The sequence below is a fragment of the Anoplopoma fimbria genome, chromosome 15 (assembly GCF_027596085.1).
Source record: "Anoplopoma fimbria isolate UVic2021 breed Golden Eagle Sablefish chromosome 15, Afim_UVic_2022, whole genome shotgun sequence".
Lineage (NCBI taxonomy): Eukaryota > Metazoa > Chordata > Actinopteri > Perciformes > Anoplopomatidae > Anoplopoma > Anoplopoma fimbria.
In genome coordinates, this window is record NC_072463.1 from 22,752,392 (window position 1) to 22,764,858 (window position 12,467).

Consider the following 12,467-nt stretch of genomic DNA (forward strand, 5'->3'; position numbering starts at 1 on the left):
ACTGGTGTGTCCCTGTACATTGTAGAGCTGGACTTGACTGAACATGAATCATCATTTTATGTAGCTGATACATATATATAATTGTTGTTTCCAGACCTAGTGGAAGCAAAGCTGGTGGGAATCCTGGACATCCTGGATGAAGAGAACCGTCTCCCTCAGCCTAGCGACCAACACTTTGCACTGGCTGTTCACAGCAAGCATAAAGACCACTTCAGACTGACGGTGAGACCTCTCAGACGTGCTCTCCCTCCCTCTCTCATCTTTCACCATGCTTCTTATTCCCTCTCTCCTTCTGTCTTTGATTTTACTCTTGTTTTCTGCTATAATTTTCTTTCTTTGTGCACAGATTTCTTTTATTAGACCAGGCAGTGGTGTGACTGCACACTGGTTTTGTCATTGTGATCTATAGTTTTGTGAGTGACGCACAGGCCCAGTCCCTCCCTCTGTCTCTGTCATTGTCGCTATTGTTTGTCACTCTGCCTGTGTCTCTGATTGCATGAAATCCTTTTAGAAATGTAGCCTTGATACAAATTGTATCTTAAAATTAGAGATTGGCTGGCTGCACCTACACTGAGTTATTATACAAACAAAGTCTATTATATACATTTATTAGGGTGAAAAACATTAATCTAAATCTAAAGTGCTTGAATGTCCTGCCAGCTCACACTTCTGCTCTACAGTTTTCACTCTTCAATGATAATTTTGTATGGTTCTCCTCACTGAGAAAGCTAATGGAGCTTAAAAGTACTGGCTGCTACATTTGTTTTCCGTAATGGATTTTTTTGGAGTCCTTTATCATTCTTGAGCCACATAAGATGAAAATGGCATTATAAATCTATCCCGTCTGCATGCAGTTATTATTTCCTTGCAAGTAAACATATTAAACAACTACAAATGACCCAGTAGATAGCTTGTGAGCATGTGCATTACATAGTTTTTGGCTTATTTGGTTGGATTTCACTCCACTTCATGGATCCAAACGTTTCATTCTTAAAACCAGCCCACCTCATTCAGTAATGGGGTCGATAAACAAGATTCTGCTGTAGAGGTGGTGATGGATAAGATAAGAGAGAAATCAATTCATATGAGTTTTTGCTCCGTCGTGAAATATGATTTGCTTTCTTCTTTTCCCACTTAGGTTCCCAGGAAGTCGAAGTTGACCATTCACAGGAATCTCCGGGATGATGAAGGCTTTATCGTCAGACACTTTGCTGGAGCAGTCTGCTATGAAACGGTAATTCTTAACACAGATCTTATTATATAGGGATGTATGGACTGGCTGGCCTTCATAAAACCCAGTATTGGAATATTTTTCACCAGAGACCTCTAGTTAAAGTGTGTTCTACTGTTACAGTTACATAAGATAGTGAAGTTATTAGCAGTTAAAGATAACTAAAATCCCCTAAAAACTTGACTAATCGTTCCAGCTGTAACACATTTGCTGCCCTGGTACAAACGACACTACACATCATTTATTGTGTGCTTTGTTGTTGGGTGTTGTTGGGTGTTGTTCGCTGCAAGGATTGGGACATTCCTCATGTGGTTTTGCATTTCTTAAATCTGTATAAAAGTCTGCCACGGCTACACATAAAGGTATGCATTTGTGTGTGTGTCCACAGATTCGGTTTGTTGAGAAGAACAATGATGCCCTGCACATGTCCCTGGAGAGCTTAGTGTCTGAATCGAAGGATAGATTTGTTCGGGAGCTCTTTGAGAACTCAATCACCAACAAGGACTCCAAACAGAAAGCCGGAAAACTCGGCTTCATCAGCGTCGGCAACAAGTTCAAGGTCAGAGTTATTGTTACACAAAGGCCCTGAGCATTCAAAAAAATGCTAATTTTCAGTTTATGATAATCCTTTCAAATCACATATAATGATAATATTTTCATACTAGTGATTAATTCACTGAATTGATGTTGCAATAATTTGTGTTATTGTGAATTCTAACGTCTTTTATTTTCAAGGACATGTACATTTTATTTCAAATAGCGTAATATAATTGAACACACTTTTTTACAAGTTTTGCCCAACTGTATTGTAAATAGTTCAATACAAAGATGCAACACATAAAACCAAATTAATTTTGATATTTGGTTGTTCAGAAATTTTGCAAAATGTATAGATGCAATGATGTAAAACTCACTTATGTGCTGCTTACTGGTATTTAAAAGTGTACAATTTTGTAAGATAGTTCACAAAACTCCTTAATCTTTTTAGCATCTTTTCAGACTTTTCTATCTCTAATCTCCAGTCCTTTTCTGTAACTTTTCACCTTTCCACTCTTCTTCCCATACTTCTTTCTCCTCCCTATTCTGGGTTCCCCTCCCTTAGATTTCTTCCAGCCTCCCACCTCTTTCTTCTGAGAAAACCTTCCTTGGTGGATACAACTGGATAAAGTCAGCTTGAGGTATCATAGAGAGGAGTTAGAAAACGGGAGGATTGAAAAAATAGGAGGAAGAAAGAATTAAACCTTCTCACAAAACTTTGTGAAGAGAGCCAGAAGTGCATTTACTCTCAGCTGTAAGTCTTCTGTTTCAGCAGCAACCAAAAAATCTACGGGAGTTATTTTTATCTCTAATTTAGCTTCTTTGCTTTCATCACTAATGCACCAGACTTTGACTCAACCACAAATATGATATGTGTGTTTCAAAAGGCCTCTAACAGCTAGAATGCGTTATATTTAGAGGAAATGTGGGACTTCTTCTTTTCTACAGTCGGTAACATGTTGAAATACATATCATCTGTCAAAATGAGCAGTCTGTGAGGTGCAATGTTAAATCTAAGAATAGTGTTAATATCTTGAATGACATCAGCTTGAACACAGACAGTGGAAAAGTTCAGTCTTCGTATTATATGATGAATCTCATGAATCCCACAAGCGCAGCTCATGGAAAACAACAACATATCTTCATCATCATCATCATCATCATCATCATTTTGCAGACGACACATAGATTTATAAAACGATATCACCAGGTGCCTATGGTCCCATTCAAACAGAGTAAATGTATCAAACAAATCAATGTTTGGATGTGCCAAAAACTTCTATCGGATTTTAATCTTCTTTTTTACTTGGTTTTAATCCTTCTAAATCCTATGCATGTTTCTTTTTATATTATCTTTCATATTGCCCTGTGTATCTTTTATATCTTGTCTTGATGCCTTTTACGTATTATGGAAAGCAACTTTGTGTTGTCTTGTTGTTGAAAGGTGCAGTACTTAAATTTGCCTTGCCTTGCCTGTTAACTCTGGTTTCTCCCTTCCTCTACCTGTGACAAGGAGGTGTATCATTGCTACATCATTTGAAATGTCTGTCTGGGCTCCAACCTTCATCACAAATATTAAAATCAAATCGACATACTTTTCCTTTCTTCTGCTTGCACACACAGACTCAGCTGAACCTGCTGCTGGAAAAGCTCCGCAGTACTGTGAGTAGTATGTCAGTTATATGTCAGGTCCATTGTATTTTTTCTGGAAATAATTTTTTCCTTCCTGCTCAGAACTAATAAGCACTTATTATTCTTTGTGTGCGTAGGGCTCAAGTTTCATCCGCTGTGTAAAACCCAATCTGAAGATGGTCAGCCACAAGTTTGAAGGAGCTCTGATTCTCTCACAGCTGCAGTGCTCAGGTGGGACCAAAAACAATGTACACCATGTTCTGTAGAAAGTTGTTATATTCACAATTTATTATTTTTCTGGATGAGTTATCATACTAATGATCTCTTCACACAATTTACCTTAACTGTTAGTGGAGCAATTTAAGCAGGTTGACCCCACTTACAGTATATTCATTGAATTCTGGAGAAGGATACTTGCACTCCCACAAACACACACATTAGACTTTGATAAGGTACTTGTCATGTATGAAACCGGATAGATTATGCTGTATCTACACTAGCAGATTTCAGCCTGCTTAAATACTCATAATGTTCCTCTGATATATTATCAGTAGTGGACATTTTAAACCTGTTGTTCTCTTTGCTTGTGTGTAAATCTTGATTAGGAATGGTGTCGGTGTTGGACCTGATGCAGGGCGGTTTCCCCTCCAGAGCCCCCTTCCATGAGCTTTACAACATGTATAAACAATATATGCCTGACAAGCTCACACGCCTGAATCCACGACTCTTCTGCAAGGTGGGAGAACATAAATGTAATAGTTTTCTGCTTAACTGGAGAAACACAAAGTGTCCTGTTGGTTTAGGATACTTATGATATAATTATTATCTATTTAAAATAAAGCCTAATTAGTTTAGCAAAAAGAGCCTATACCCACACTGACCCATTTGGGAAATGATTAACTAACAACAGATTGGCGCGCTACATTCTTACTACAATATTGCTGTGTCACTGATTGTTTATTTGTTCCTCTGTAGGCTTTGTTCAAAGCTCTTGGACTAAATGAAAATGACTTCAAGTTTGGACTGACCAGAGTGTTCTTCCGCCCTGGAAAGGTACAGAGGAGTCAACAGAATATATTATGCATTAATGTTACATGTCAATGTGCAGAATTCTACCAATATACTTTAAACTACAAGGACCATAGCTTAATTTGTGTTTTTGTGTTGTTTGTGTCGTTGCGCGTGCATCAGTTTGCTGAGTTTGACCAGATCATGAAGTCGGATCCAGACCACCTCGCAGAGCTGCTGAAGAAAGTCAACCAGTGGTTGGTTTGCAGCCGTTGGAAGAAGGTCCAGTGGTGCAGCCTGTCTGTCATCAAACGTGGGTCGAACAGCAGAGCTTGTGATGTTTAACTTAAGCAGCCACGATATGAGAATCTGCTGTGTTGATTAGAAAGTATTTTGATTGGCTTCCTGCTTTTTTAGTGTATTTTAGTTTGTTTTTAGGATTGAGATCAGTCAGTCCTTTCTAAATAGAGAGGTGACACTAGTAATAAAAACATATTGGCCTCTCCAGGTCTCCAATACGCCTCCATGAACACATCACATGAGATTTCTACACAAACTGCAAATAAACGGAAAAAAGAGTTATTTTCGTTAGTAAAGCTATCTCACTTCCCGGTGGATGATGTATAAGATGCTTTGTCATTCCCTCACAGTTTATTATGTAGCTCTGATAGCTATACTAAATCATATTTCACGCTTTTCCATTCATTCTGAAATATTGAAAGCAGCAGCCTCTAGCAATATTGAATAGTACTCTAAAAGCGGTTCCTTGAACCATTACACTCTGCCAAGTTATTGATTTCCACCATTTAACAAAGTGCAGGCTGGCTTCGGGTTATTTGTGTAAAAGCATCAAATGAAATTACATTAGAGTTATAACAGAACACCGCCTCTGCTTGACCACAAATTTCTTACATAAATGACCTGCGGAAATTTATGCCCCTGGTCACGGTCATTAATTTCTTTCAACACCTCATCTTATTATCGCAGTTTCATTTGTGTGTGTGAGTGTGAGAGCGAGAGAGAGAGAGCATGCATAGTGTACATATGATATGCACTACAACTTGCCTGATCTATATTACCCAATATAGCAACATTAGCTGTAGCAAAATGTACATTTTACAATGACATTTTCTCATGCCTTTCTGATATACATAATTATATATAATCTTCTAATGTTTTATATTATATTTAAATCTACAATTAAGCATTGCTTAATTATTTCAATGAGATAGCATTGGTTTTTGTAGATGAGCATCTTCATGCACTGAAGAATAAATAAGTTTGTAAATGATCTAAGAGTTGCAATGATGAACAATCTAGAAGCAGATGCAGATGTGTTTTCTTGTTTGGGTCTTTTCTGTTTCTTTTTTTTGCCTTTATTAGAGGGATATAGAAGAGAGATGACATGTCACAACTATACGTTGTTTTATACATCTGTTTGAATCCTCTTTCGGTTTTTTCCTCCCCGTCTTCAACAGTTAGGAACAAGATGCGTTACAGAGCTCTGGCCTGCATTAAGATTCAGAAAACTGTCCGCATGTGGTTGTGTAAGAGAAAGCATAAGCCACGGTGAGTCTCTTCCCCTGGCCAACTCACACACATTCATCATTCATCATCTTTTTGTTTGTCTGTGCCATTTGCTCTTATTTTTTATTTCACCCTTTACTCTCTCATGCCTTTTTATTTAAACTGATTCACGCTTGGTGGGTTTTGATGGCTTTCCCATAGTGAGCATTTAGGAGTTCAAATCAATCTAGAAAGTCATCTTTGGAGAAATGATGTCTCGCTGCACTGCTTTGGGAAAAATTGCATGTCTTGCTGTATTGGGTTGCATGTATTTTGAAAAATGGCTCTAGTGGAAGCAGCCATCCAGATGATGAGTTTTTTTAGATAGTTTTTCAGAATCAGATTTTGATTGTGATTGGTAAAATGTGATGCATGAGAAAATGTTTTATACCCCCGTACACAAATGTAGTTCAATATAAAGGGTGCTTACCCAAACAGTAATTTATCTATTTTTGGTTAAAAGTAAATAAAAGAGGAAAAAGGTACCTAAGGTCCTCTAAAGTTTTAGTATTTCAGAGTGAACCAGAAGGTTGTCAGGATGCAGTTTCTTTGGGATTTAAAATGCTCAATATTGGACATGGCATTTTTAACTTTGCCAACTGTTATTTAAACACACACACCTCTCTGACCAATGATGTTTCTCTGCTAGCCTCTATGACCCACAAGCTAACAGTCAAGTGTGATTTGAGACTGTAGGATGGTTTGGGTTAGCTTGTCCTCCAAAATCCCATTTGACTGGAATCATTAATGTAAATATTCCTGTGTTCAAGATAAGCGCTCAAAAATGTTTTCACGTTTTACAGGAAGAGAAAAGAGACATTGTTGACATATAATTGGCTTAAAATATAAAACATAACTTAAGTTTGCATGTCTCTCATATAGCATCGATGGTATGGTCAAGGTTGGAAACCTGAAGAAACACATGGAGCGGTTCAACAAGGTGGTGAGCGGTCTGAAGGAGGGCAAGCAGGAGATGGCCAAACAGGTTCAGGAGCTGGCTGCCTCCATAGACGCTCTGTTTGCAAAGATAAAGGTGAGTCTGTGTTCACCTCCTTCCTGTAAACCGAGGTTTGATGCTCTGGTGATTCTAAAGCTGCTCATGTCAACCGTTTTCTTTCAGGTGCTTTGAGCTTGATAGAGTGTGAGCAATGAAACATGTTTCTCTGTTTCTCTGTGTGTTAATCGGGGGTAGATTTTTTTAGAGCATGTACGTATCTTGCTTTAAGCATGACTTCCTCAGATTTGTGTGGTTTTTCTACATCTACACCTGTAACTCCCCGGCACAACCAGTCGTCTCCTGTTCTACTCTCCTTCGCCCTTTCCTAAGTGTGCTGTGCCCTTTTCTCATTCTTTCTCTCAGAATCAATATTTTCAATCGCCTCAGGATAAAAAGGAAGAGCTGGGCGAAGAAGAAATCTTATCCTCTCCAATAATATAACTTATAAAGACTGCTTTGCTAAATTACCAAACTTGGTTAGTGATCTCCCAGCTCTCCCTTTGCAATAATCACCGGTCTTATTGGACCCTGCAGGTACGGCTTATCATCACAAACACATCAACATGCTATCCAGACATCAGGGCACTGACTCCCCAATAGTGTTGAATTTCTTGAAATGTTGTACTCTATAGGTACCTGTATGCAATCCACCGATATGATTAGGGTGCTCACAGAGTGAAGCACCTTTCTCTGCCCTCTACCCCAACCAGCCTCTCCCACCTCTCAATCTTCCTCTGTTAGCATATTAGCATATGTCGACAATCATTGCATTTTAAGTGCTTAGAAATTGCTTCTGGCGGGTCTGTGAATGAATAATGCATGGGATGCCGATGGCTGTCATTTAGACCATGGGACAAGACCATGTCATCTTCTCTCCCTGTGCCACAGTTAGAGACTCACTCTAATGAATCTTCACAATACGGTGACCTCTTCTCCCTCCCGATGATTGTCTGACAAGCATAGTGGGGAATTGAGCATTGTGGCTGCAGTGTGTCAGTGTATTTCCTCGTTGCCACATGAGAAAGTTGTGCCATGGTAACGGTGGAGTCTGTGCCGAGTCAGGCCTATAGTGGCCTATCCCAGAGTGACTTCTGGGATTGAAAGAAAGCAAATGCAATCCTGAGTGAATCTCGTCAGTTTTTATTGTGGATAAACATCTATAAGTAATTGTGTAAATAAAAAGTATTTCTTCATTTTGAGACCTGCCATTCTGATCTTTCTCTTGACCCCTAGGCCACAGTGATGACCAGGAAAGAGATTGACACAGAGTACCAGGGGCTGGTGAAACGCTCAGAGCAGCTGCTCTCCTCGATGCAAAAGAAGAAGCAGGAGGAGGAAGAGGGCGAGAGGCTGAAACGCATCGAGGAGGAGATGGATAAAGAGAGGAAGACGAGGGAGAAAGAAGAGCAACGACGCAAACAGGAGGAGGAGGACAGAAGACTGTAAATTATGGTTTGGGGGGGATTATTAGTAGAAATTATGGAAAACATTTCAAACTATAAATTCTCTGTCAGTCTTAGTAAAAATGTATTTTCTCTAAACATTTTAGGAAATCAGTGATGGAGCTGAAGAGAAAGCAAGAGGAGGAGGATAGAAAAAAGAGAGAGGAGGAAGAGAAAGTAATACAGGTTTGAACCACCTTTACACATTATATGTTTACTTTATGGTCGACTGTTATAATGTCCTGCTAAAACATTAGGAGGCCCAGGGCAGGTATTTAAAAAGGTGACCTGGAAAATGAAAACTAAGTTGTGTATACTGCTTTCTACTTTAAGTAGATTTGATTTATTTTAGGTGCACATATTTATTAACTCATGACTCACTGAAGTCTCTTCTAAGCTTCATGTTTACTTCAGATAAGGTAACCGACCTTTACACTCATAATCACATTCAAGCAAGATGGTTTCCTAGACTTAATCCTAATCCTAGACTGAGCTTGGACTTCATTGGATCGGTTACTACAGTATAATGAGCAGTATTGTTTGTGAAAAAAGAAAGCCTGTCACTGAGTTATTATGATTTCTCCCCCTATTTCCAAGTTTTAAGAAAAATGAAAAGATATGCTGACAGATATACTGTGTTTATCACAGGAAATCTTTTCAGCAGAGTTCAATCAATTTATGAAATTAAAGTGTTTGTAATTTTTTTACTTAACATCAATAGAGCTAAAACGACGAGTGAATTATTGGCTCAGTAAATCAACAGAAAATAATTTTGATAATCAATTAAAAATGCCAAAAGATCACCGGTTCCAGCCTCTGGACATTTGCTGGTTTTCTAGGAATCTCTGTCAACATTACTGTATTCTGACCTCAACTACACACCAGTGAACGTTTGTGGCTGTGTATTGACAAAATCTGTCTACAGACAGAAATATAACTGCCTGGCAAAGTACCAAAAAAGTAGATAGTTTTGTCTTCAGGACCACATTTTGCCACAATGACACACACACAGACCCACAACCTGAAAACAATACCAGCCGCACATTGTCACGGCTACTAATGATTACCAGTGAGACCCAAAATGGCAACAAACTAAGCAATTGGAGTAGGGCGGTTAAACATAGCTCCACCATATGAGACTTCACATGGACTTAAACGTGGACTGTACGTTTTCTATATGAATTTGAACACAACAAGAATGTTTTCAACAGTCCTTGTTGTAACAGCGTCCCACTATCTTAACTTCAAAAGTTATTTTATTTCATCCCTTGGGGTTCATTCTCTACTGGGTATACAAATGACTCCCATGGCTGAAAATTATGTAGTATATAGTTCTTGAAAAATCACACAAAACCACCGTTATGGTTCTAATATTTCCTCTATGTGCCCCATCTCCCTTGGCAACAGCTGGGTCATGACATTGGTCAGATTCCCAGTGGGTTTCCCACAGGGTGTTGATTTATGATTCCACTTCCTGTCAAGTTTCTCCTAACTAAGCTACTTTATCGCTATCATTATTATCATGCCTTCTATTCTCATCCACACATTGTCACCTCTTTCCATCTCTGCCTGTTTCACTCACTCTCCTCACATTTGTCACTTTTTTGTGTTATTGCTATTCCTTTTTCTTCTCTGGTCTTATCATCATCACACACACACACACACACACACACACACACACACACACACACACACACACACACACACACACACACACACACACACACACACACACACACACACACACACACACACACACACACACACACACCTGTTCCGCCTCAGTGTTGCCATTATGTCCTCTTTGGAAAATGTGAGTTAAGTAGTCAATGCATCTGATATGCCTTATAATTAGATTTTACTTTTGTGCAAAAGATACTCAGATTTACTGGGTGAGTGCCAATGGAGATTTGGGAGTTTAGCATAAAATCTGTGTAATAAATCATTTTTGAGCAGAATGCAAGGTAATAATCTATAAAACCTGCTTACACAAGCTATATAGCAGCTCAACTTTCATACTGAGGCCATCACAATTTAAAGTTTTTGTTCTCATGCTTCACTGAGATCATGTGTCACAGCTGCTGATTGGACCATTCTACATTATAAATAATATATTATTAAATGGAGGGGCATTCATATTTAAAGCCCCTCAGAGAAAAGTAGCCATTGTGGACTACATTAGTGGCTTTCTATAAGGAGATGAATATATCTTTGATACACATACATATTTATTGATTTGTATATGTATGCCCTCTAGGTGCCTTTTGGCTGTATAGTAAATTGTGTTCTATTATATATCTATATTATATATCTAAGTTTCTATTCTAAATATAAACCTGGAGTTTGAATCTGGGTCAAACTTAAATAATAATAATAATAATAATAATTTTTCCAACTGTTTGTTGTTGAGTGTTTGTGTGTTGTAGGCCCTGTTGTGTCTAGACAAATGACCAGTAAAGCTTCATGAGCAGCTCTACAACCTGGATAAATATGTCTAATCAGGCTTGGGCTCACAGCAGAGCTCCAATTGTTATGAAAGGGTCTGGCCCACAGTCCAGACGCAGTATTTAGACAGATCTAGGTTTATGTAGATTTTGTAAAGTTACATAAAAAGTTGCAATGTGTTTGTGTGGTTTTTTTACAGGCTGAGTTGGATATTCAGTTGGCTCTGGAGCACCAGGAGCAGGTCCAGCGCTCCACCATAGTGGAGCAGGAGAGGAGAGACAGAGAGTTAGCCATGAGAATCGCTCAGAGTGAGGCCGAGCTCATCACTGAGGAGGCCCAGCTGGACGCAAGCCTGCGCAGGTATTTCATGATTTAACACAATGGACAGTAAACCTCTGATGTATAATCTGCTTTTGTGCACAGTAAACAAACAGCGTGACCAATAACCTCCAGGTTAAACAAAATGTCATTTTGATCACCGCATGCGTGTGTAACTTTTTCCTGTTGCTGTGTTTTTTCCCCCAGTGACGATTCTTTTTCAGATCTTCCTATCTCTTCATCCTCAGCCAGAGCCATGTAAGATATCGACACAGGTTTCTGTAACCGTCCGTGTCCAAGTGAACCTAACGCAAACAATAATCAGTCACTCCCTCGCTGTCTGTCTTGTCCTCCGTCGTAGTAACACTTCTCAGTTCCTTAGAATAACTGCAGGATTATACCAGCAATGCAAAGCCAAATGAAGATCCATTGATTTAAAGAAATCAGTCAAATTTAGATGTCTTGCATGTGTTATTTTATGTGGCATGAATCATAACATATGCAATTTAGAGGATGATTATGAGTGATCATTTCTTACTCAAAGATGAAGATGACACACTATATCATAAATGAGAGCTGGATCAGAATGTGCAGTATGTGATCTTTTTGTTTCACTGATCTTAATTGGCTCGATACAGATTGTCTTTGTCCTTTAGCAGTGCTGGTACACAGAACAAGCTCATGGGCTTGACTGTCTATTTGCTTCCTGTGACTCATACTCTGAATTGTTAGACATTTGTTAGGTGTTCATGTCCTCACAGATACATGTGTAGTTTATATGTAGTCTGAGAATTACACAAGATGTCTTGCTGTAGGTCTTAGCCTCAGATTCCCAGGATTTCAGCTGATCGAAAGAATCTGGAGTTCAAAAATATTTACTTAAGGAAACAAATCTAATGTGTTCTCACAATAAAGAAAATGTGTCCTTAATAATAATAATAATGAAAAAATACATCTTCCTTTATAAGAAAATACCTCTTTGATAATAAGGAATGGAGCATAAAAGGGTTTTAATGAGATAAACCAATAAACAAAAATAAATAAAGCTTGTGGGCACAAACGAAAGGTGTTCTTTAATATTCATTCCAGATGGTTTCGGAAAGCTCAAAATCACCCCAGTCAGAGAAGTTAGGAGAAGCAAAGAAGTCTCAAAATGGCCTAAAGACCTGAGTTTCTAGCTGACAATATCTGCTGAAATGAGATTTGCATTAAGTCAAGGAAGGATCAGAATGCCCAACCTCAATCAGAAAAGTTAAGACAGCAAAGAAGCTTCAAAAGGGCTAAAAGACCA

The 12,467-nt window shown here is 38.6% G+C and overlaps 1 protein-coding gene across 1 annotated transcript in view; it reads left to right on the forward strand.

Annotated features, from left to right (window-relative positions):
* Positions 1 to 12,467, forward strand: part of myo6b (myosin VIb) — a 36,443-nt gene that overhangs the window by 15,353 nt on the left and 8,623 nt on the right. Inside the window, exons 16-29 of the mRNA XM_054613646.1 lie at positions 95 to 222; positions 1,139 to 1,234; positions 1,620 to 1,790; positions 3,392 to 3,430; positions 3,538 to 3,631; positions 4,006 to 4,136; positions 4,376 to 4,453; positions 4,592 to 4,721; positions 5,887 to 5,977; positions 6,857 to 7,007; positions 8,205 to 8,413; positions 8,521 to 8,599; positions 11,058 to 11,218; positions 11,384 to 11,434. Of these exons, the coding sequence (XP_054469621.1) occupies positions 95 to 222; positions 1,139 to 1,234; positions 1,620 to 1,790; positions 3,392 to 3,430; positions 3,538 to 3,631; positions 4,006 to 4,136; positions 4,376 to 4,453; positions 4,592 to 4,721; positions 5,887 to 5,977; positions 6,857 to 7,007; positions 8,205 to 8,413; positions 8,521 to 8,599; positions 11,058 to 11,218; positions 11,384 to 11,434 (1,609 nt within the window). The remainder of the gene's footprint in view (positions 1 to 94; positions 223 to 1,138; positions 1,235 to 1,619; positions 1,791 to 3,391; positions 3,431 to 3,537; positions 3,632 to 4,005; positions 4,137 to 4,375; positions 4,454 to 4,591; positions 4,722 to 5,886; positions 5,978 to 6,856; positions 7,008 to 8,204; positions 8,414 to 8,520; positions 8,600 to 11,057; positions 11,219 to 11,383; positions 11,435 to 12,467) is intronic.